Source organism: Xenopus tropicalis, chromosome 10 (assembly GCF_000004195.4).
Source record: "Xenopus tropicalis strain Nigerian chromosome 10, UCB_Xtro_10.0, whole genome shotgun sequence".
In the NCBI taxonomy this organism is placed as follows: Eukaryota; Metazoa; Chordata; class Amphibia; order Anura; family Pipidae; genus Xenopus; species Xenopus tropicalis.
In genome coordinates this window covers 8,163,741-8,189,103 of record NC_030686.2, presented here as the reverse complement: position 1 = coordinate 8,189,103, position 25,363 = coordinate 8,163,741, and the positions used below count along the sequence as shown (strand labels likewise).

Genomic DNA, 25,363 nt, shown 5'->3' with positions numbered 1-25,363 from the left:
TGTGCTTAAAGAAGTTGTGTTTCTGACTGATTTATTGAGAAATTCCACCAAAACCCCAGTAGCCCCGCCCATCTGTTCCACTTCCTGCTGGCTGAATTCTCTGGATGAGCTGGGGAGCCGGCGGCCCTCCGTACCCTGCACTGTAGTATAGGAACCAATCAGCAGCTAGGCTGACCTGATAGGGAACTGAAGCCTGTCTGTGCTTGTGTGAGTGCAGGGCTGTGATTGGCTCTCCCCCTCCTACTGTGCTTCTGGCAGGGAACGTTAGGACACGCCCACTCTTCATTTCACACTGGACGGAGAAGTGATAGGATCTATAGGGAGCTCCAATAAAGGGGCCATTGTTACAGATAGGGTTAATGTTTAGCACAAAGGGAAACCAGCACCGTATATTATTCATAATTGCCTACAAAATTAGGGTTTTTCCCCATTTATCCAATATGTCTCCTTTAAGAGAACAAATTGTGGAATCATTTCTATTGGTAAGCCTAGCAACAGGAAGATCAGGAAGGTGGGGTTTATAGAGGATTACAGTACTGTATGGGATCGTTTAACATGCACAGACGGCACAGGCAAAGGTCTGTTATTGCATAGTAATGTAATGCTGGGTTCCTGAGCCCCAGGCAGTTGTATTTATACTGTCTTATAACTTCTGTACCCCTTCCTCCATTGACACAACCTTTCCATCCAAAATATTTTCCACTGTCTTCTTAATTCTGATGGTTCTCCCTGGTTCAAAAAACAAAACAAAACAAACAAAATGAAACACTATAATGATTACAACTCTGTTATTAAGAGCCAATGCAAGCTGGAATTCTGGGAGTATTTCTGGACATTGAAGTTAGTGGGCTAAGTATTGTGATATCACTGGGCGGGGGGGGGGGCTGGGACAGACCGGAGGAAGTTGCTAGTCGGTAAGAAGAAATAGACCTGCCGCCACCCACAACCAGCAGGAAGTGCGCTGTAGCAGCTGCAAAACTGCCCAACCTGTGGGAGTCCGGTGGATTTTGGGTTAATTTGTACAACACTACAGTACATGCTGCCCACCAGTTGTTTACTATAGGTGATTAGAACCATTGTAAACTTTGCACCTTTTATTACATTTCCCCAACTGTGTCTAGAACATTCTGCCATATTAGTAAATGAGCGCTGTGATCTCTCCAGTCCCTCCTGTTTGTATATGTCTCAGCAAGAACTTTGTAGAATTTCTACAATGCGATGATTAGATGAGGGCTGTCTACTTGGAGGCCAACTGGCCAGATGTGTCCCTCCAAAGTGGCCCTAATGGCCCCTAATATGCCCAAGATCTCCACTAACCTTTTTCTATGATATGATGATGTAATAATAAACTGCCCCCGAATTTGCAAAACATTGGATAATTGCCCCAAGGCATTAAAAATTTGGCAACTCTACTAAACAGCTGTCACCACCTTTTGTGGCCATTATTAGTATAAAGAGTATTTGCTATGATTAGCCATTAGCCAGATCTGCAGAGAATGGAAAAATAGCAGGAGATTTAAAGACCTATCAGTTTTAGCCGCTTCTCCCTTGTTTTTTATGTGAGGTCATAGCGAGGCTGGCATACGGAAATTAAAATAGGCGGCTTCAGATAATACAGTCACTTAAATGGAAGAAAAAAATTAGACTTTACAGCAGAGAGGAGAATAAAGGTTAAGGAGTAAATGGAGATTGGAAGAGATGCTGGGTGGGAAAAAGAGCAGCAAAGAAAGAGACTGAGCTAGAGGCCTGGAGACCATGAGGTGATTGGGGGGGGGGGGGGGGGGGAAGCTAAAAGCCTAGATGGGATAGGGCAAGAAAAAGAGATTAGAATAAGGGAAATAGTGAAGTGAATGGGGAGCGAATGAGTAAAATATATCTGTAAAATGAGGAAAGAAATGAGAAGAAAAAAATGGTAGAGCAGAAAGGACACAAAGATGGAAGGGAAATAGGAAAGAAGAGAAGATGATAAACAGGCAGAGCCTGGGGCCAAACACTTGGATGTTTATATTAATCATAGTGCTTATAAACATGGGAGCAGCTGTACCCACCAACAGTAATATTTTTAGTGCTAGGAAACAAAAAGAGAAGCCTAAATTTATCAACAGAAGTCAACAATCATCCAATGACCTTCTTCAGGAACATCAATTAATTGCACTTCTTGCAGTAATAGTTCCATTACCTCCTCCAGAATCAATAGAGCCTAGACCAGCCACGTCTTTGTCCACGCTGCTATTTCTTTCAGAGCCACTGCCCCTTCCTTGTCCCTGGTCTCTTGTTTGTTTGCTCCTGAGGTTTGGAAAGGAAAGTATGATAATGTAGCGTATGGACAAGCAAACCAACCAACCCCTACCTGCTCTGTATTGCCCTTACCCTTCTCCATCCAGCAGCCTGCGATACGTTTCAATCTCTTGTTCCAGCCTTGTCTTGATGCCCAAGAGCTGTTGGTACTGGGAGTGTTGGGACTCCGAGTCTGCTTTGAGCTGTGCCAGATGTTCTTCTATGCTGGAAATGGTCACCTGTATCCTTGACAGTTTCATACAGTAGATGCCCTCAGTTTCGGCCAACATCAACTCCAGAGATTGTTTCTGCCAAGTAGAGAAAACAATGTATTTGTGCTTGGACTGATATTTACATTGCTTAACTTTCTTCCACATTATTCAGTTAGATCTGAACCTGACCTTTAAAGGAACCATATAAATCATCTAGACAACAATGAATATTTTCTTTGCTCAAAAATATTTTATTTAGTTGGTTGCATCTCCAATGCAACCATACAATTACGGACTGAGCATCTGATTTGGTCCAACTGAAGAGGATAAAATAGTGCAGTGTAGATTGTATAAAGACCTTAAGTAATTGTTGTGGATAGTGAGGGGCGAAATGTTTCGCCAGGCATGGATTCGCCGTGAATTTCCACGTTTCGCCATTGGCGGATTGTTTCGCGAAACGGATGAAAAAATTTGCTGCGGAAAAATTAGCTGAGCATCCAAAAATTGTCGCCCACGACAAAAGAATAGCTGCGGGTGACAAAGAATAGCCGCAGACGACAAAAGAATAGCTGCGGGTGACAAAGAATAGCCGCAGACGACAAAAGAATAGCTGCGGGCGACAAAAGAATAGCCGCGGGCGACAAAAGAATAGCCGTGGGCGACAAAAAAATAGTCGCGGACGACAAAAGAATAGCCTTGCGACAAAAAAATAGCCGCGGGCGACGAAAATATAGCAGCGACCGACAAAAAAATAGTCGCGGACAACAAAAAAATAGCCGTGGGCGACATTTTTTTTGACGTGCGACATTTTGGCCGTTTTGCAAATTTTTCGGCAAAGCGAAACGGGACAGATTCGCTCATCACTAGTTGTGGAGTCTGATGTTCATTATCCTTATTTATCCCAGATCTCAACACAAATTTGTAGTGTATTTAGTGGTTTTATTTTTTCATACTTTACCATGGAGAGTTTTGAATGAAGGTCGGTTTCAAGAGCTTGGAGTGTTCTTTTACGTTCTGAGATTTCAGTTTTGCTTGCCTGCATTTGTCCCGCCCCAGCAGATATTTGTTGTCTCAGTTCTGCAGTCTAAAGAAAAACAAATCATTTTTTTAAAAAAAACCTCTAATTTTGAGATAAAGGAGTTTAAAAAGTGAATTTATCTCTTGTGCAAAGAACAAAGTGTCCTAATGGGCGCACAAAAACATGCGTTCTCCACATACGAAGAAAAGTCAAATTCAGTGTAATTACATTTCGGGGTACTGACCCCCAGATTCCCTGTCCCCATGGAAAATTGTCCCCAACAGCTGTCCCCGTTTGTCCCTGGGGCAACAGGCCCCCCAGCCAATCATTGCTGTTCCAGGACAGGAGGAAGGAAGGACTGATCCATGTTCTCCAAACTTCCTGTGCCAGCTTTTCTGTTGCCGAAGGAAGGAATATGTATCAAATTATTTTGGAGCTTTTCTAGGGAAATATATTAGGATTTTAATATGTGGCTGTGATGTTGATTGGGTATACGGCAATGGGGGAGTGGCCAAAAATTGGCATATACACATTTCCTACAGTGCGCTTTTTGTTGCTGGATTTCCCTTTGGGAATATGGTAACCTTATGATACAGCATCGGCAGCTTTTAGGATCAAAAACATTTCATCGCAACAGTCGTGGACTTTTTAAAATGGAATTCTGTTTTCCCATTTTCTGGTTTCCAGTGGTGATGAAATAACAATTTTTGCAACAAATTCACACCAAAATGTCAAATTTGGCAAAGTATGGTGCCATGTGAGGACCCATTGGCCTTTGTTTTCAGTAGGGATTCGGTTCGGGATTCGGCCGAATCCTGCTAGGTGGGTTCAGGGGTTCGCCAAACCCAAAAAAGTGGGTTCGGTGCATCCCTAGTTTTTAGCTGGGTCTTGGCTGAGACTTGGTTTGTATTGTGTATTTAATTAGAAGGACTAGGGTTTGTGGCTCTAGTGTAATTGCATCATAAATATTTCTCGCCATTGTATTGTAAAGATCTTCAGCTTCCCTGCGATTCTTCTCAGCCAGTGCTTCGTGCTGAGCTCTCATGTCATTCAGTATCTTGGTCAGGTCAGTACCAGGCTGGGCTTTCATTTCCACACTAACTTGGCTAAGTTTAGTGTTTTGGGTACCCTTGATCTCCTATAAAGAAAATACAGAATCACATAGATAAATAGATAGATAGATAGATAGATAGATACTAACCTAACTAACCTGTTAGGATTGTTCTGCCCCCAATAAGGGCTAATTATATCTTAGTTGGGATCAAGTACAGGTACTGTTTTATTATTACAGAGAAAAGGGAATCATTTAACCATTAAATAAACCCAATAGGGCTGTTCTGCCCCAATAAGGGGTAATTATATCTTAGTTGGGATCAAGTACAGGTACTGTTTTATTATTACAGAGAAAAGGGAATCATTTAACCATTAAATAAACCCAATAGGGCTGTTCTGCCCCCAATAAGGGGTAATTATATCTTAGTTGGGATCAAGTACAGGTACTGTTTTATTATTACAGAGAAAAGGGAATCATTTAACCATGAAATAAACCCAATAGGGCTGTTCTGCCCCAAAAAGGGGTAATTATATCTTAGTTGGGATCAAGTACAGGTACTGTTTTTTTATTACAGAGAAAAGGGAATCATTTAACCATGAAATAAACCCAATAGGGCTGTTCTGCCCCCAATAAGGGGTAATTATATCTTAGTTGGGATCAAGTACAGGTACTGTTTTATTATTACAGAGAAAAGGGAATCATTTAACCATGAAATAAACCCAATAGGGCTGTTCTGCCCCAATAAGGGGTAATTATATCTTAGTTGGGATCAAGTACAGGTACTGTTTTATTATTACAGAGAAAAGGAAATCATTTAACCATTAAATAAACCCAATAGGGCTGTTCTGCCCCAATAAGGGGTAATTATATCTTAAGTAAAACTTTTATTTTTTTATTAAAATGGAGTCTAGGAGAGATGGCCCTCCCATAATGCAGCGCATTCTGGGTTTCCAGATAATGGACCCACACCTGTATTTCCTAATATATTGAATGAATGTGAAGGAGTGAACTATCCCTACTGTGAGGAAGTATAACCTATGCTCAGTGGAAAGGAAGTGTTCCCATTGGGCACAGGGGCAGTATGGGAAATTCCTGTTTCTTAGTCTACTAAAAGGAAGGAAACACATGCTTATTTCTCTTTTAATTCCACTTCATGAAAAGGTTGCATGCTCCTTAGACAGGAGGCCTCAATAATGAAAAGCCAGGGGTTGACCCTAAGGTAAACCTGATACCCTAGGGCAGGGATCCCCAACCTTTATTACTCGTGAGCCACACTGGGATGCAAAAATGTTGGTGGGCCACACTAGCATGGAGGGGGCCCAAATAAGGCCTGTGATTGGCTATTTGGTAGCCCCATGTGGCCTACAGGAGGCTCTGCATGGGGTAAAACTGTATCTCTGGGCTTCCAAAACTTGTGGCCAAGCCAGAAATCTAAAAATGGCTCCTACTTTGAGGCCACTGGGAGCAACAGCCTGAGCCACTGGTTGGGGATCCCTAGGGAAGAGTTATTTAGATAGGTTGCTCCTGACACACTCTAAAAATGTATGAGAAAGAAGAGATTTATGCTCCAGTTGAAGTGTGGGTAGTTCACCAGGTGCCACCAGTCAGACTGTAGGGACTCAAGGGTAGGACTCAGAAATTGAGAGTATTTTAAACCTTTTTTGAACCTTCCCATTGGTTTCAGAAAGTATGTGCAAATACAAGTGTTGTGGGCATGGGCAACAAAAAATAAATCTCCTGTCATTAATAGTAAAAGCTTACATCATCGTGCTTCTTCTTGATAAACACCATTTCCTCAAAAAGACCCTCAAACTGGGATTCCAGGTCAAACTTCGAAAGGGTAAAATCATCCACGACCCTACGTAGACCATTGATATCGTTGTCCATCATCTGGTAGAGGGCACGCTCATTCTCATACCTGGCAAAATAAGAACAATGCGATTCTGTGTATATAATTCTGATCGCACTTCAATTGTACAATTAGGAACATGCAACGTCTGCCTTTTATATCACGGGAAAGACAGACGTTCACGTTGTTGAGCCATAAAGGGGCGGTCCATGCAAAAAACATGGAAGAAGAATTAAAAGAAAACATACTTGTTAGGTAATCATTGAAGACGTTTCACTACTCATCCGAGCAGCTTCTTCAGTTCAACTGACTGGTATGGGAAGTCCTCAGCATATATACTCTTCCACTAATCCAATCACAATGGCACTATGTAACTCTTCAGAGAGGGGACATCTGAAACTCACAGAGGTGTGAATGCTGTGGAGTTACTTTGAAAGGATTACCAAAGTATCATGCAACTCTTCAAAACAGGTGTTACTTGTTAGAGTTGCATGAATGGATGTGTGAAGAGTTATGAAACTGCCGGGGTACAGATGTTAGAACAGCATTGTAGCTAGTGATGAGCGAATCTGTTCCGAAAAATTCGCGAAACAGCGAAAATGTTGCGCGACAAAAAAAAATTGTTGGCCGCAGCTATTATTTTGTCACACGGCTATTGTTTCGTCACCTGCGGCTATTATTTTGTCGCGCAGCTATTATTTAGTCGCCCGCGGCTATTATTTTGTTGTGCAGCTATTAATTCGTCACCTGCGGCTTTTATTCCGTTGCCTGCGGCTTTTATTTCGTCGCCTGCGGCTATTATTTTGTCGCGTGGCTATTATTTCGTCGCCCGCGCCTATTATTTTGTTGCGCAGCTATTATTTCGTCACCCGCGGCTTTTATTTCGTTGCCTGTGGCTTTTATTTCGTTGCCTGTGGCTTTTATTTCTTCGCCTGTGGCTATTATTTTGTCACGCGGCTATTATTTCATCACCTGCGGCTTTTATTTTGTCGCCTGCGGCTATTATTTTGGCACGCGGCTATTCTTTTGACGCCCGTGACTATTCTTTTTTGACAGCGACAATTTTTGGACGTGCTGCGAATTTTTCCGTGGCGAATTTTTTCATCCATTTCACAAAACAATCCGCCCATGGCGAAATGCGCAAATTCGCCGCAAATCCATGCCTGGCGAAACATTTTGCCCATCACTAATTGTAGCATATGTATTTAGCGTATATGCTGAGGGCTTCCCATACCAGCCAGTTGAACTGAAGAAGCTGCTCGGATGAGTAGTGAAACGTCTTCAATGATTACCAAACAAGTCCAGTCGCTTTAGATTTATTTATACTAGATATACCATGACCTGGACGAATGAAAATCTTCATAGTCATAAAAGAAAACATAATTCTCTAACAATGACATTTTTTTGGGTGGAGGATTCCCTGTGACTTGGTAGAAACAGACTCACGTAAGGAATAAACTCACTTGTTGTTGAAGTCATCAGCAGCCAGCCTGGCATTGTCAGCCTGTAGGGTGATTCCTGCATTGTCTTTTGTTGCATTAGTGATCTGGAAAAGTCAGATTTACACTGGTGATACTAAACTTTAGTAGGTAGACTCCACTCCTTCCATTATATCCATTTACTGTATAGCAGACCACAAAATATATGTTACCCTCTGTCGACTTGCTGCCAACATCAACGGTGGTAAAGGTCTGGGCAAGGGGGCCTATCACACAGCAGATCCACTATTCTGAACCCCCTGTCCATTTTCTTATTCCATAACCTCCTGTTAAACATGTTAAAAATTAACTCTTTCTATTATAGGCCCCTTTCTAGAGGATGTTTTCATAAAGATGGTCGACTTTCCCAAATAAATACAAGGTCATTTAAAGAAAACTTATCTCTTCCAACACTCATCTACTCTATAGCCACCCCCCTAGAATTTGCCTGGGGCCAGAATTAATCCCTGCAGCACTCAGCATGATGGTCCTATTCTTGCTCTGTTCATTATCTAGAGGGGTGGGCTAGGATTCTAGAGGTTCTGGGTATTTAATGCCCAGTGCAGGTCAGTGATTGAAACCGTAGACCAGCTTTGTGCCTTATTATGGGGGAAAGTTATACCAAAAGTCCCCATACACCTTCAGATCCGCACACTTGGTGATGTTGCCAAGCAAGTGGATCTTCTCCCGATATCCCCACCTATGGGTGGGCGATATTGGGAGAATCCAGGCTAATTCGATCATTTGAACCCAGGGTACAAGAAAAGTCGGTCCGGGGACCGCATCAACGAGCCAATGGGGTCCCCGATTCGACTAGATTTTTTAACCTGTCTGATTGAGATCTGGACGATTTCAGGCCAGATATCGGTCGGGCAGGCCCGTCGGTAGTGCCCATAGACGGGCCGATAAGCTGCCGAATTGGTCTAAGGGACTGATATCGGCAGCTAGAATCGACCCGTGTATGGGGACCTTAAGACTTTAGTTGACCATCAAAGACCAGCTATAGGGCATACATATACATGGCAAATAGAGTACTAAAGCATGGTTTAATACAAAACCAGAGACAGGGATCAAATGTATAATGTATTGCTCTCTAAAAAACTGTGGAATAAAAAGCTTTCTCATATTAGGTAGGTCATTGGTTGCCACAAAATGGTTTACTAGTAGATGTTTCTATGGTGGTCAAGTTGTATACAGTTTGATCCATGTGCATTTAATATGCTTCCTTTGATACCAGTGCTCTCGTCCCATAGAATTTAGGTCACCAAACGTAGTGCAGTAGTTCTTGATGTTTATGCACCATTACCTCATAAGTTGATCATAATTGTCACCCAGACATCACCCTTTCAAATTATCATTCCTAAGAAATGTCATTACGCCACTACCTTCTTCCAACTTACCTTCAGATTTAGTTCATCGATTAATGAGTAATATTTGCTGTAGTCCTTTCCTCCATCACTGGTAGTGGGCTGCTTGTCATACCATTCTTTAATCTTCCGTTCCAGTTCAGCGTTTGCCGCCTCCAGTGCATTCACTTTGTCCAGGTAGTTGGCCAGACGATCATTAAGGTTCTGCATGGTCTCCTTTTTGTTCCCAAAGACGCTGCCGCCATATTGTCCTCTTGTACCAGTAACTTCATAGGCAGCCTTTGCACCTCCACCAAAGCCTCCCCCAGAGCCTCCACCAAAGCCACCATCAAAGCCACCCCCAAAGCCTCCACTGTCTAAACCACTTATGAAAGACCTACAACCTTTACACGGCCAGCCCCTTAATTTGCACATGTCGCAGTACATCAGGTAGGAAGCAAACATTCTGGGAAGATGTACTGGGAAGGAACGGTGTTTTAGTTCTAGAAACCAGTTGCTTTGATGAGGGTGATTTCTTTATATGCAATATTCTGTGGGTGTGGCTTTCAATATTAATTAGGATGTATGATATTTATAAGGATTTACAGTTTATTTCTTAGAGTAACAGTACTGCACGGCTGGTTATTTTCATCCCACGGAATCTGCTGCACCAGGTCACTTGCTGGGTGGAGTACAGGGAAGTTCAGGACTGAAACATATAGTTAGTGTTTACCAGAAAGCTAATAGCATTAATGACTTATTATAGAACATATTTGCATGATGCAATTAACGTGTGCAAGTTGGCTCAAAGGATCTGACATTGGCTCATAAGCTGTACAGGTATGGGACCTGTTATCCAGAATACTTGGGACCTGGTCTCAAGCATTGAGACTGGGGTTTTTCTATTATTTGTATCTCCATACCTTAAGTCTACTGAAAAATCATTTAAACATTAAGTAAACCCAATAGGGCTGTTCTGCCCCCAATAAGGGGTAATTATATCTTAGTTGGGATCAAGTACAGGTACTGTTTTATTATTACAGAGAAAAGGGAATCATTTAACCATGAAATAAACCCAATAGGGCTGTTCTGCCCCAATAAGGGGTAATTATATCTTAGTTGGGATCAAGTACAGGTACTGTTTTATTATTACAGAGAAAAGGGAATCATTTAACCATGAAATAAACCCAATAGGATTGTTCTGCCCCCAATAAGGGGTAATTATATCTTAGTTGGGATCAAGTACAGGTACTGTTTTATTATTACAGAGAAAAGGGAATCATTTAACCATGAAATAAACCCAATAGGGCTGTTCTGCCCCCAATAAGGGGTAATTATATCTTAGTTGGGATCAAGTACAGGTACTGTTTTATTATTACAGAGAAAAGGGAATCATTTAAACATGAAATTAACCCTATAGGACTGTTCTGCCCCCAATAAGGGGTAATTATATCTTAGTTGGGATCAAGTACAGGTACTGTTTTATTATTACAGAGAAAAGGGAATCATTTAACCATGAAATAAACCCAATAGAGCTGTTCTGCCCCAATAAGGGGTAATTATATCTAAGTTGGGATCAAGTACAGGTACTGTTTTATTATTACAGAGAAAAGGGAATCATTTAACCATGAAATAAACCCAATATGGCTGTTCTGCCCCCAATAAGGGGTAATTATATCTTAGTTGGGATCAAGTACAGGTACTGTTTTATTATTACAGAGAAAAGGGAATCATTTAACCATGAAATAAACCCAATAGGGCTGTTCTGCCCCCAATAAGGGGTAATTATATCTTAGTTGGGATCAAGTACAGGTACTGTTTTATTATTACAGAGAAAAGGGAATCATTTAACCATGAAAAAAAACCCAATAGGGCTGTTCTGCCCCCAATAAGGGGTAATTATATCTTAGTTGGGATCAAGTACAGGTACTGTTTTATTATTACAGAGAAAAGGGAATCATTTAAACATGAAATAAACACAATACCCCTTTATTCGGTACAGTATTCAGTTGAATTCAGGGTCTCTAATCAAAACTGCCTGCCCAGTTTTCCAAATTAGGAAAACTAATCAAGACTCTCCGAGATTGACGAGGCTATCGGCCAATTGCTGATTGACACGTCATACAGTGATTTATATGTCAATGACAGCTACAATGACTTCAAATGCCAAAGAGGTACAGTATGTGCCCGTGTTTTACGAGGACTTGATTTGTCAAGAAGGTACGTGCCTGTGTTTAATTTCCAGCAGGGCTTTCCATAAAAAGATACAAAGCACATAGGAACATAAACAGAGTAAAAACAGAACAGACTGATTCCCACAATATCTCAGGAACCTGCTTCTGGACAGTGCCCAAGGCACAATTAGGTCAGATTAATCCAAGAAAACAACAACAATTTTTTACAAGCTCCTCCCACTCTTCCACTCTTATTGAATAGTCCAATAAAGACTCCTGGAGACTCCCGGGATGTGTAATTACTATCAGTCCCTTCCCAAGCCGCTGGCACCATCGTCCCTACTACTTGTTATACGTAACATAGGGGCAAACAGATGAACTGGAGCAGTGGGTGGGTGGGTGAGTATTGGTACTAGTAAGTGTGGGTCACCCTGTTGCTCAAGAGGTCTGAGGGTGAAATGTCCTTCTTTAATTAAAGGGGAACTCCACCCAAACACAACTTGAACTTTTTGAAAGTAAACATAATTCCAAGCAGCTTTGCAATATACATCAATTAAACAATATGCAGCCTTTTCATGATGTTTAATGTAATAATCTGGTTTGGAACAGTTCCCTAAGCCCCGCCCCCTGTTCCCTAAGCCCCGCCCCCTGTTCCCCTGCTGATCTGGCTGACTACTTTGTGACTCAAATAAACTGTAACAGTAGCACCTGTCCCTCAGCCTGCCTTCAGCCTGCCTCCTCCCAATCCCACAATTCCCTGCGGCACACGTGATGTCAATAAGGGAAGGAACATCCCAGTGCAATGCATTGTGGGTTATGTAGTTCCTGCATGCTGTCTGTAAGCTGTGGGGAAATTGTTACAAGTTGTAACAAAGTTTTAGTCCCTCCTCCCCTGCCAGGATTTCATATGATGCAGAAAGAAAAGAACTATTTGCAGTTGGATTACAGTGATAATTTTGGTTCAGAAGCCGGAGTTCCCATTTACTAATGGGTAGTTTGAACAGATGGAGGGCAGTACCGGTCTTCTCTATTTGCTTCCATAGCATTTGTGTTGGTAGATTAGGTACAAGGTCTGTGTCCAGAATGCTTTGCAAGAGCAGTAATTCCATTTCCCATATTGCCCTGTTTATTGCCATTGATGGCTGGCACAGACGGCCCCTCTGGGAGTTGACTCCAGTAGAGTAGAACTGAACCTGAAAATGTAGAGTCTAATTCACACAACTGACTGACAGTTACATATAGTTATACCCCTAGCCAATGGTTGGTAAGGGGCTATGGGACAGTGACTAGGGAGGCCCAACCTAATTGCAAGTTAGGATGGGATTTTGGTGCAACTGCCTGTTTGCTACCCTTGATACTCCTGAAAGCACAGCCTGACTGTCATTAAAGGTAAGATTTGGGGTGAAGGCTTATTTGCTTCTCTAGATACACCTGAAAGCACAGCCTGAACGTCATTAAAGGTAAGATTTGGGATGAAGGCTTATTTGCTCCTCTAGATACACCTGAAAGCACAGCCTGAACGTCATTAAAGGTAAGATTTGGGGTGAAGGCTTATTTGCTTCTCTAGATACACCTGAAAGCACAGCCTGAACGTCATTAAGGGTAAGATTTGGGATGAAGGCTTATTTGCTTCTCTAGATACACCTGAAAGCACAGCCTGAACATCATTAAGGGTAAGATCTGGGGTGAAGGCTTATTTGCTCCTCTAGATACATCTGAAAGCACAGCCTGAACGTCATTAAGGGTAAGATCTGGGGTGAAGGCATTTTTGCTTCTCTAGATACACCTGAAAGCACAGCCTGAACGTCATTAAGGGTAAGATTTGGGGTGAAGGCTTATTTGCTCCTCTAGATACACCTGAAAGCACAGCCTGAACGTCATTAAGGGTAAGATTTGGGGTGAAGGCTTATTTGCTCCTCTAGATACACCTGAAAGCACAGCCTGAACATCATTAAGGGTAAGATTTGGGGTGAAGGCTTATTTGCTCCTCTAGATACACCTGAAAGCACAGCCTGAACATCATTAAGGGTAAGATCTGGGGTGAAGGCTTATTTGCTTCTCTAGATACACCTGAAAGCACAGCCTGAACGTCATTAAGGGTAAGATTTGGGGTGAAGGCTTATTTGCTTCTCTAGATACACCTGAAAGCACAGCCTGAACGTCATTAAGGGTAAGATTTGGGGTGAAGGCTTATTTGCTTCTCTAGATACACCTGAAAGCACAGCCTGAACGTCATTAAGGGTAAGATTTGGGGTGAAGGCTTATTTGCTTCTCTAGATACACCTGAAAGCACAGCCTGAACGTCATTAAGGGTAAGATTTGGGGTGAAGGCTTATTTGCTTCTCTAGATGCACCTGAAAGCACAGCCTGAACGTCATTAAGGGTAAGATTTGGGGTGAAGGCTTATTTGCTTCTCTAGATACACCTGAAAGCACAGCCTGAACGTCATTAAGGGTAAGATTTGGGGTGAAGGCTTATTTGCTTCTCTAGATACACCTGAAAGCACAGCCTGAACGTCATTAAGGGTAAGATTTGGGGTGAAGGCTTATTTGCTTCTCTAGATGCACCTGAAAGCACAGCCTGAACGTCATTAAGGGTAAGATTTGGGGTGAAGGCTTATTTGCTTCTCTAGATACACCTGAAAGCACAGCCTGAACGTCATTAAGGGGAATGCTCATTAGTTCTCCCATATAGTATCAGACTGGGGTATCTGGGGCCCACCGTTGCTGCCACTTAGCGGGGCCCCCAACCCAGTTGCAAACTCCCCAACCTGCAGGTGTGGCTGGTAGGGTTGGTGCCTGGGTGCTAGCGGAGCCCCTTCTCTAAAGGGTTACAGCAGTGTAAAATACTCAAATACTAAATGATTAGGTTAAAGTAATCAGTAACTGCATTTTATTAAGAGATTAAGGTGCCTATTGTCCCCTTCCAGAGTCAAGTTGCTCCATAAAACAAGAAAATAACAGACTGAGACGCCATTTAAAAGAATCTTTGGCCCCAACTGCTGATTGGTTTATAAGCGCTCGATCACCTCCTCCTTTGAAACGACCTTTCCATTCACCACATTTTCGACAATTTTCTTCACTGTGATGGTTCTCACTGGTCAAAAAAAAAAAAGAAATATAAGACTGTTATGGATACTTTTTGTCATAGAACAGTCAGTGATTGGTGAGCAGCTACTGTTTTGTCACATTTTTCAATATGGTGCCTACGTTGCAGAACATACAGTGTAAGTCAGTGATCCCCAACCAGTGGCTCAGGGGCAACATGTTGCTCCCCAACCCCTTGGATGTTGCTCCCAGTGGCCCAGTAGGTGCCATTTTTAAATTTCTGGCTTGGAGACAAGTTTTGGAAGCCCAGAGACACAGTTTTACCCCAAGCTGAGCCTCTGGCCACATGGGGCTACCAAATAGCCAATCCCAGACCTTATTTGCCATCCTCCTAGGAACTTTTTTCATGCTTATGTAGCTCATAAACATGTAGGGACCCCAAGATTTGGGCCCTTAGCCTTTAGACAGGGATACCAGTGGGTGGCCTTGTGGGATATGGACACCTAAGGGTGGTCCTAATTGTGTGTGTACTATAATTATTCTTTCCAGGTTAAAAGAGAGTTTCCTTTGAAGTTTAGCAGTAAACCACTAGATGATGGTGTTCTGCAAACCATGAGGTCTTTCTTCCTGGGCTGGGACTTCACCTCTCTATGAGGTTAGCTACAAGAGCCAATTTAGATAGTTCAGTTAGATATGTTATAGTCAATCTAGAAGTGAAAGGACAGATAGTGGTATTTAGTTGGGCAGCTTGAGGCCCCTCCGAGGAGATCAGTTAGTACAGGGGGGATGTTGACTAAAAGATGAACTGGGAATGGGAAGGTGAGGGCAAATTAGAGCTGCAGTGAGAAGGGGGAATCAGAAGAAGAAGAACAAGTCAAGGGCATATAAGTATTGGGCAAGAAAATGGGTCTGTAGAATGAGAAAATAGAAGAGGAGGAGGAGGAGCAGAGGATCAGGCAAAAATGGAGAGGGGAAATGGTAAAAACAGGAAGTGGAAAGGGAGAAAAAAGAGAAAATATAATTGTATCAATGCAAAAATGTAGTAGAATAAAGAATAGATAAGAATAGATTCAAGAAAGACAATTGTTGGAGAAGAATGCAGAAGACAAAAGGGATAAGCAGAGAGGAGGCTGCATTAAAGGGCAACCTATTAGACAAAAACTCCACTGTGCCAGGGGCACTGCAGCAATGAGGTGAGTTGAGAGGTGCTAGGTCTCTGCACTAGCAATGTGCCCCCCTTCCTTCTTTGAGGAGCAGAGAGTGAGGGGAGTGAGGGCATTAACTTGGCCGCCTCAGGTGGCTAGGACCTCTGATTGTAAAAACTTCAACAATTTGGGTACATATGCTCTTTAAAAATTGGGAACCCAACTGTACCTTCATAAAAATGGGGGTTGCACGTGGACTAGCTTTGCAATGGACTACACTGAAAGTCATGGAAACCTTAAAGCAGAGTTGGAAAAGGAAACAAAGGAAACAAAGTATTGCTCCTTGCAGTAAAAGTTCCATTACCCGTGGTGTCACTTGTTCCAGAGCCACCGCCCCTTCTCTGTCCCACGTCACTTGTTTGATTGCTCCTAGAGTTTGGAAAGCACAATATCAGTGATAACGTACAGTGTGGAGCTAAAATACAGACAAACACAATACCGTTGGACTGATTTAGAAACAGAAATGGCACATTTCATAAGTGTAGTTGCCAATAGCAACCAATCAGGGCTTTCGTTACTATTAGGGGTGCGCCAAATCCCAGACTGAGTTCTCAGCAGGGCAAGAACTAGGGGTATGCAGAAGAGACACCTGTCTAGAGCACAATGGCGGGTGCGCTAGGCTGGTTCTTCTTCTACCTACCCCTATATGCACACACTCATTAGCACATGTGGGGTGGGAGAGGTGGGGGCATTAGCTGCATAATCTGTTCTGTATTTCCCTTACCCTCCACCTTCCAGGAGCTTGCGATACATTTCAATCTCTTGTTCCAGCCTTATCTTGATGCCCAAGAGCTGTTCGTACTTGGAGCGTTGGCACTCCGAGTCTCCTTTGAGCTGTGCCAGATGTTCTTCTATGCTGGAAATGGTCACCTGTATCCTCGACAGTTTCATACAGTAACTGCCCTCAGTTTCGGCCAACATCAACTCCAGAGATTGTTTCTGCCAAGTAGAAAGAGTAGAAAGAGTAACCCAAGAGTAATCACACTCATACATTTTGAATATATTTATTTAGGTGCCAATCTCCATCTCCTCAACATCATTGCAGAACCGGCCTCCTTCAAGACTCTCCCATTTATTGCTTTATTTCATACATTACCTTGGCAATTTGTGCCTGGAGCTCAATTTCAAGTGCTTGGAGCGTTTTTTTAAGTTCCGAGGTTTCGGTTTTGCTTGTCTGCACTTGTCCCACCCCAGCAGATATCTGTTGTCTCAGTTCCGCACTCTTGAAGAAGCAAAAAAGCAAAAGCCAAATGGTTAATGTCCTCATATAGACTGGCCTTTGCTTTCATTTGGAAAACCCATTATGGGTCGTTGTTGAGGGACCTTGTGTATTTGCTCATCACTTGGCGTGTGGTTTGTGTACGTGAATTTGTGGCTCTCAGTACAATACCATAATCTCACCATTTTATTGTAACGGTCTTCAGCTTCCCTGCGGTTCTTCTGCGCCAGTGCTTCGTGCTGAGCTCTCATGTCATTCAGTATCTTGGTCAGGTCAGTACCAGGCTGGGCTTTCATTTCCACACTAACTTGGCTAAGTTTAGTGTTTTGGGTACCCTTGATCTCCTTCATGAATAAACAACAAAATATTTATTAGAGGTCACATTGGTAACTCTCCGAACTCATTTAGAAATGTTTCTCGTCTAAAGATGTGAAGATGTGAAGGAGCAACTTAGGAAAGCTTCTCAGGCATTTTATTGGCAATATATTAGTCATAATAGTGCAAGCTAAAATGCTATATTTATTCTGCAGAATGCTTTATTACCATTCCTGATTAAGCAGCCCTAGAAGACACCCCCCCCCCCCCCGGTTTCTTTAAAACAGCAGCTGCCATTTTAGCTTTTCTTAGCTCAGATTACAGCAGAGAGGGGAGGGGGAGAGAGCAGAAGGGAGGGGGAGAGAGGAAAGAAGAGCAGGCTTGGGTCATGCCCTGAGGGATATATTTTTGAGAAGGAAATCTGACAAAGAAGATGTATATAGAATAGAAGGAAATAAATCCCGTGTTTCTTTTCACTGAGGACTCAGAGCAGCAGTTCTGTAAGTGTTTATGGCTGTATTTACATAGACCTTTCTGATAAAGGTAGTATTTACCTTTCCTTCTCCTGTTTCTCATCTAAATATGTGAAGGAGCAACTTACACTTAAAAAAGCATTTTATTGGCAATATATTAGTAATAATAGTGCAAGCTAGAATGCAAGCTAGAATGCAACCCTAGAATCCCCCCCCCCTGGTTTGTTTAAAACAGCAGCTGCCATTTTAGCTTTGTCTGACTTCACTTCCAGGCATCAACATCCAGGGAACAGCTCTTAGCTCAGATTACAGCAGGGAGGGGGAGAGAGCAGAAGGGAGGGGGAGAGAGGAAAGAGGAGCAGGCTTGTTTCATGCCCTGAGGGATATTTTTGAGAGAAGGAAGTCTGACACAGAAGATCATGTATATAGAATAGAAGGAAATAAATCCTGTGTTTCTTTTCACAGCAGTTCTATAAGTGTTTATGGCTGTATTTACATAGACCTTTCTGATAAAGTAAGTATTTACCTTTCATTCTCCTGTTTCTCATCTAAAGATATGAAGGAGCAACTTACACTTAAAAAGAGATGGAAAGCTTCTCAGGCATTTTATTGGCAATATATTAGTAATAATAGTGCAAGCTAAAATGCTATATTTATTCTGCAGAATGCTTTACCATACCTGAGTAAGCAACCCTAGAATTCCAACCCCCCTTCTGGTTTGTTTAAAAAAGCAGCTGCCATTTTAGCTTTTCTTAGCTCAGATTACAGCAGGGAGGGGAGGGGGAAAGAGGAAAGAAGAGCAGGCTTGGGTCATGCCCTGAGGGATATTTTTGAGAGAAGGAAATCTGACACAGAAGATGTATATAGAATAGAAGGAAATAAATCCTGTGTTTCTTTTTACTGAGGACTCAGAGCAGCAGTTCTGTAAGTGTTTATGGCTGTATTTACATAAACCTTTCTGATAAAGGTAGTATTTACCTTTCCTTCTCCTGTTTCTCATCTAAATATGTGAAGGAGCAACTTACACTTAAAAAAGCATTTTATTGGCAATATATTAGTAATAATAGTGCAAGCTAAAATGCTATATTTATTCTGTAGAATGCTTTACCATACCTAAGTAAGCAGCCCTAGAAGCCCCCCCCCCTCCGATTTGTTTAAAACAGCAGCTGCCATTTTAGCTTTGTCTGACTTCACTTCCAGGCATCAGCGTCCAGGGAACAGCTCTTAGCTCAGATTACAGCAGGGAGGGGAGGGGGAGAGAGCAGAAGGGAGGGGGAGAGAGGAAAGAGGAGCAGGCTTGTTTCATGCCCTGAGGGATATTTTTGAGAGAAGGAAATCTGACACAGAAGATCATGTATACAGAATAGAAGGAAATAAATCCTGTGTTTCTTTTCACAGCAGTTCTATAAGTGTTTATGGCTGTATTTACATAGACCTTTCTGATAAAGTTAGTATTTACCTTTCCTTCTCCATATTTTCTGGCAAATGCAAAAACATCATTGCACTTACAATTCATAGAAAAATTTCTTAAGATTTGGCATGACCCCTTTCTAAGATGAGAAGTCTATTGATTTTTAAAGACCCAAAAAAGACACTCTCTTTAATAGTATAATATTTAACAAATTAGCAAAGAGAAAATCCTTGAAGATGGCAGTGAGTTCAAATTATCCCAGGCCGGTGTGTGTTTTAGAGGAGACCGGAGGCCGAGGCTGGAGATCATATACACTAATGGGGGCTACAAACTGGAACCCCACAGTCCTTTAATCTATAATCCCCAAAACACTACGATATGTGCTTTGTTATTATATTCATCATTATCAGAAGTTTATCAGAAGCCAACACTGAGCTAGTTAGTGATGTATTATTGTGGTCAATGCAATATTTCCATCTAAACCCAAGTTTTAACAATTTGAGGTGCACTCAGATTATTTATTATTCAATAATCTTTTTTAGTGCAATGACCCCCCCAAATATAAGTCTAAGGGGCACATTTACTAATCCACAACAGTCCGAAAAGCGTCCGAATGCGTTTTTTCGTAATGATCGGTATTTTGCGACTTTTTCCAGCGCTCAATACGAAAATTCGCGAAAGTCGTAATGGCTATGAAAAAGTCGCGACAATTCACGAAAGTCATAATGGCTATGAAAAAGTCGCGACAATTCACGAAACTCATAATGGCTATGAAAAAGTCGCGACAATTCACGAAAGTCGTACTGGCTATGAAAAAGTCGCGACAATTCACGAAAGTCATAATGGCTATGAAAAAGTCACGACAATTCACGAAAGTCATAATGGCTATGAAAAAGTCGCGAGAATTCACGAAAGTCGTACTGGCTATGAAAAAGTCACAACAATTCACGAAAGTCGTACTGGCTATGAAAAAGTCGCGACAATTCACGAAAGTCATAATGGCTATGAAAAAGTCGCGACAATTCACGAAAGTCGTACTGGCTATGAAAAAGTCGCGACAATTCACGAAAGTCATAATGGCTATGAAAAAGTCGCGACAATTCACGAAAGTCATAATGGCTATGGAAAAAGTAGCGACAATTAACGGAATTTGTAATGGCTATGAAAAAGTCGAGCCAATTCGTGCAAGTCGTAACGGCTACGAAAAAGTTGCAAAAGATACGAAAAAGTCGCAAAATGTTCGTTTTCCAATCCAAATTTTTCCCATTCGGATTCGTGGATTAGTAAATCAGCCCCTAAGTGTGATTAGATAGTAAAGGCTTACTTCATCATGAGTCTTATTGAGATAAGCCAGTTCCTCGGAGAGACTCTCAATCTGGGATTCCAGACTTGACTTGGACAGAGTAAGATCATCCATGAGTTTACGCAGGCCATTTATATCGCTGACCACTGCCTGGGAAAGGGTCCACTCGCTCTCATACCTGTCAAGATATGCAGTTTAATGTATGTACCGCTGATCGTACTTCCATGTAAGAACATGCAACATATCAGGCCAGACATCACTTGGGGCCAACTCACTTCAGTCTGAAGTCCTCAGCTGCCAGCTTGGCGTTTTCACAGTGTAGGGCGAGTTCTGCGTTGTCTAATGCTGCATTAAGGATCTGCAAAAGTCATACGTATACTCGTCATTGTAGAGAAAAATATTCTTTCCATGAAATCCATTTATACCAGATCACAAAAATACATGTCACTCTCCGAAACCTATATACTGGCAATTTAGCTTTCACTAACACCAGCCTCCAGAAGGCTATTTCAAGACCTTTCTTGATGGTTATGGACTGACAAGATGTATTTTAACCCCAAACACCTGTTTTTTGGAGGATTGGGCAAGGTTTCTTGTATCCCATTGTACAGGTATGGGATCCCTTATCCAGAAACCCGATATCCAGAAAGCTCAGAATTACGGAAAGCCCGTTTCCCATAGACTTCATTTTAATCAAATAATTTTTAATTATTTTTAAATAATGATACAATGAGACAATATATATAGCTTATGATAGTCACAAAGTTACATTATTACAATACATTGTTACAGTACATTGTAAAAAGGGGGGGGGGGTGAAGTGTTAGTAGGCCAATGTCGCACTTGACCCAATACTTGCTGGAGTTTGACTGGTCCATCAGGATATCAGGAAAACTCCCGGTGGCCTGCTTCATGGTCATTCCCTATTCCTTTATGAGAACAAAGTGGAACAAAGAGACTAGGATAATAAAGAGATTCAATGATGAATAGTTTAGGGAGTGGGCCCATGGTCCAAGGTTTTCTGGTGGGTCCCTGGCATCTCAGTCCGACACTGGCTACGAGGGAAGGGGTGAACTTTTCCTCAGGTTGCACGATACTTGGAGCGACAAAAGAAACCATTCTTAGTAACTGTAAGATGAATTTCCAGTTTTTGAAATCCCTAGACACAAGGCCATAAAATCATGCCCCTTAGGGCCCAGCTACATATAACATAGACCAAGGGAGTTCAGTGCAACCAGGGCTTTTGCACCAACACAAGGGGCAAAGTGTGGACATAACTCAGCTCTCTCACTTTGCTTTCCATTGTGCATCACAAAGATTTGTGTCACAGTTTGTGTACTTTGTTGCCTGCCCAATGTAGCATAAATATGCCCCAAGAACACTAAAAGCATCATGTCTATGAAGATTCTCATTCATCCAGGTCATGATATACAGTATCTAGTAGAATTAAGTCTAAAACAACTGGACTTTTCCGAGTTTTTCTTGAAAACGTTTCACCACTCATCCGAGTGGCTTCTTCAGTTCAAATTACTGGTAGGGAATTCCCCCTGTATTTAAACTCTTGATGGTAGTACAGTCACAGACATCCAATCACAATGGTTCCATTGAACTTCCAATCATCGACATGGCTAACTGAACTGAACTAACTGAACACTTTCAATGGAACCATTGTGATTGGACCATTGTGATTGGATGCCTGTGACTGTACTACCATCAAGAGTTTATATACCGGGGAATTCCCTACCAGTCATTTGAACTGAAGAAGCCACTCGGATGAGTGGTGAAACGTTTTCAAGAAAAACTCCAGTTGTTTTAGACTTAATTCTACTAGATACTAAAAGCATTATTTAGCCCTCCTCCCCCAGATTTTTTCCGGGCCCAGAACTAGAGCCCTGCCTTTATTGGCTTAAGGGGTAGCCTATGATTCTGTTGCTCTTTTATCTTTTGTGACCTGATAACCCCCGAGTTCTAATCCCATGTAACTTAGGTCTCTCTTACTGTCATCACTATTATTTCACCATTGCCCCGCAGGCTTCTCATTGTCACCACCCAGGCGTTTCCCATTTGAATCATCAATGAAAATGTAATTGGGTTCCAGGAATCTATCCAGATATTATGTGCCATGATTTCTGCTTGATAGCACAGTGTGCGCTGCCTTCATCCATTTCAAGAGCTCTACTACCGATAAAATTGGGACACATGACCAGCAGGACTGGAGGAAAACTGAATGGAACCCAGGTGGTGAACATCAAGCTGGAAGCCTAAGGGACCCGGCACATGTTGCATTCTGTCTATCGAAAGGAAAACAAAAGTGCACAAAACACCCGTGACTGCTCCTAATGCTACTAAATTCAAAGCACTCTGTCAGACATAGTAGTGATGGATGGACCTCGTTCTGGCATTGAGGTCCATCTGTCACAGCTTCCAATAGAGCTCTTCTCACATGGGGATCTCAATAAGTGCAGTCACTGCTGTGGGGGAACCATATAAACGGACCAAAAGGCACGACCCCTACATCCTCTGTGTCATACGCTACTCAACCAAAACAAAGTACAACCACAAATAGATATAATGTAGGCACTTCCGCCAACTTACCTTCTGATTTAGTTCGTTGATTAATGAGTAATATTTGTTGTAGTCCTTTCCTCCATCGCTGGTAGTGGGCTGCTTGTCATACCATTCTTTAATCTTCCGTTCCAGTTCAGCGTTTGCCGCCTCCAGTGCATTCACTTTGTCCAGGTAGTTGGCCAAACGATCATTAAGGTTCTGCATGGTCTCCTTTTTGTTCCCAAAGACGCTGCTGCCATATTGTCCTCCTGTACCAGTAACTTCATAGGCAACCTTTGCACCTCCACCAAAGCCTCCCCCAGAGCCTCCACCAAAGCCACCACCATAGCCTGCACCAAAGCCACTCCCAGAGCCTCCACCAAAGCCACCACCATAGCGTGCACCAAAGCCACCCCCAGAGCCTCCACCGAAGCCTCGACCAAAACCACCACCTAAGCCTCCACCTTGACCAGCAAAAACATTACTGACAGAAGGGCAGTTTGTGCAACACCAATTACAGCCCCTGGCTGCACAAAGCTGACAGCGGATACTATTAAAACCTGATTCTATAGAATAACCCCCTTTCCCGGAGCCTCCACCTTTCACAGAACTGTAGGACATGCTGAAGAAAGGAAAGAAGAGCCTTTCAGTTGAGGATAGCAGCCTGTTGTGAAAGGGGTGATTTCTTTATATGTGATATTGTCTTGGGTGTGACATGGAATATTAATTAGGATTTTGATTTTTTTTTTTCTTCTTACAACAATGCTGCACGGCCAGTTATTATAATCACAATATTGCATTAGTTCACTTGCTGGGTGGAGTACAGGGAAGTAGAGCTCTAAACATACAGTTGATGTTTATAGGGAATGGCTGTAGTCTGTGACTGTAAATTACATTGTTACCTGCCGGATAGGACCCTACCCCGTCTGAGGTTCTGTCAGCAATGGAGGAATTTGTTGGGCAAAATGTTATTTCATGTTTAAATGATTCCCTTTTCTCTGTAATAATAAAACAGTACCTGTACTTGATCCCAACTAAGATATAATTACCCCTTATTGGGGCAGAACAGCCCTATTGGGTTTATTTAATGGTTAAATGATTCCCTTTTCTCTGTAATAATAAAACAGTACCTGTACTTGATCCCAACTAAGATATAATTACCCCTTATTGGGGGCAGAACAGCCCTATTGGGTTTATTTCATGGTTAAATGATTCCCTTTTCTCTGTAATAATAAAACAGTATCTGTACTTGATCCCAACTAAGATATAATTACCCCTTATTGGGGGCAGAACAGCCCTATTGGGTTTATTTAATGGTTAAATGATTCCCTTTTCTTTGTAATAATAAAACAGTACCTGTACTTGATCCCAACTAAGATATAATTACCCCTTATTGGGGGCAGAACAGCCCTATTGGGTTTATTTCATGGTTAAATGTTTCCCTTTTCTCAGTAATAATAAAACAGTAGCTGTACTTGATCCCAACTAAGATATAATTACCCCTTATTGGGGCAGAACAGCCCTATTGGGTTTATTTCATGGTTAAATGATTCCCTTTTCTCTGTAATAATAAAACAGTACCTGTACTTGATCCCAACTAAGATATAATTACCCCTTATTGGGGCAGAACAGCCCTATTGGGTTTATTTCATGGTTAAATGATTCCCTTTTCTCTGTAATAATAAAACAGTACCTGTACTTGATCCCAACTAAGATATAATTACAGCATCTCTGTAACAGTAATGATACAGGCCTTCAAGGTGGTCACAGGAACTCTCCTTATTGGATTCTGTTAGGAGTGTCAGTGACACTGCACATGCTCAGTGGGCTCTGGCAGCTGTTGAGAAACTGAGCTTAGGGGTCGTCCCAAATAAGCAACAGAAAATGAGGTCACATTTGTTATAGAAGCTGATGCTATAGGGCTTATTATGTAATTCTGATGCTAATTGTCCTTGTTTCAGAGCTGCCATGCAATGTGAATTTTAATTAATTACTAATTAGCCTTGTAACATTTATATTCTATATATATACATTATATTGTGAGTCAGGTCCTAAGCTCAGGTAAGAGACAGCAGCACAGAGCACGTGCAGTGAATCAGCAGAAAAGAAGATGGGGGGCTACTGGGGCATCTTTGGGGGCACAGGGCAGCTGGGCAGGTAGAGGCCCAGAATTTCCCCTGTATAAACTATAACCAAAAACACCAACAGTAGAACAAAAATACAACAACATACATCAAAAATATGCAGCCTTTTCATGATTTTTAATGTAATAACATGAAGAAGTTGTTACAATCTATAACATCAGTGTTTAGTCCCTCCTCCCCTGCCAGGATTACAAATGATGCAGAAAGAGAAGAACAGTTTTGCAGCTGGATTTCAGCATATAAAAATGGTATTTATTCCTACTGTTTGAAGGAACAGATTACAGGGATAGG

At 42.0% G+C, this 25,363-nt stretch overlaps 2 protein-coding genes across 2 annotated transcripts; both read right to left on the bottom strand.

The window, feature by feature from the left end:
* Positions 1-381: 381 nt before the first annotated feature.
* Positions 382-9,727, bottom strand: krt54 (keratin 54). The gene is made up of 8 exons (XM_002940657.4): positions 9,289-9,727; positions 7,874-7,956; positions 6,323-6,479; positions 4,484-4,645; positions 3,448-3,573; positions 2,371-2,585; positions 2,180-2,286; positions 382-729 (listed from the first exon to the last, which is right to left on the bottom strand). Exons 1-8 carry the CDS (start codon positions 9,697-9,699, stop codon positions 644-646), a joined length of 1,347 nt encoding a protein of 448 aa, XP_002940703.3. The 5' UTR covers positions 9,700-9,727; the 3' UTR covers positions 382-643.
* Positions 9,728-14,283: 4,556 nt separating this feature from the next.
* krt55 (keratin 55) lies at positions 14,284-23,583 on the bottom strand. The gene is given in 8 exon segments (NM_001011224.1): positions 14,284-14,504; positions 15,965-16,029; positions 16,385-16,599; positions 16,757-16,882; positions 17,062-17,223; positions 20,403-20,559; positions 20,657-20,739; positions 22,977-23,583. Coding segments are annotated over 8 exon segments (1,467 nt in total). The 5' UTR covers positions 23,550-23,583; the 3' UTR covers positions 14,284-14,418.
* Between the last annotated feature and the right edge of the window lie 1,780 nt (positions 23,584-25,363).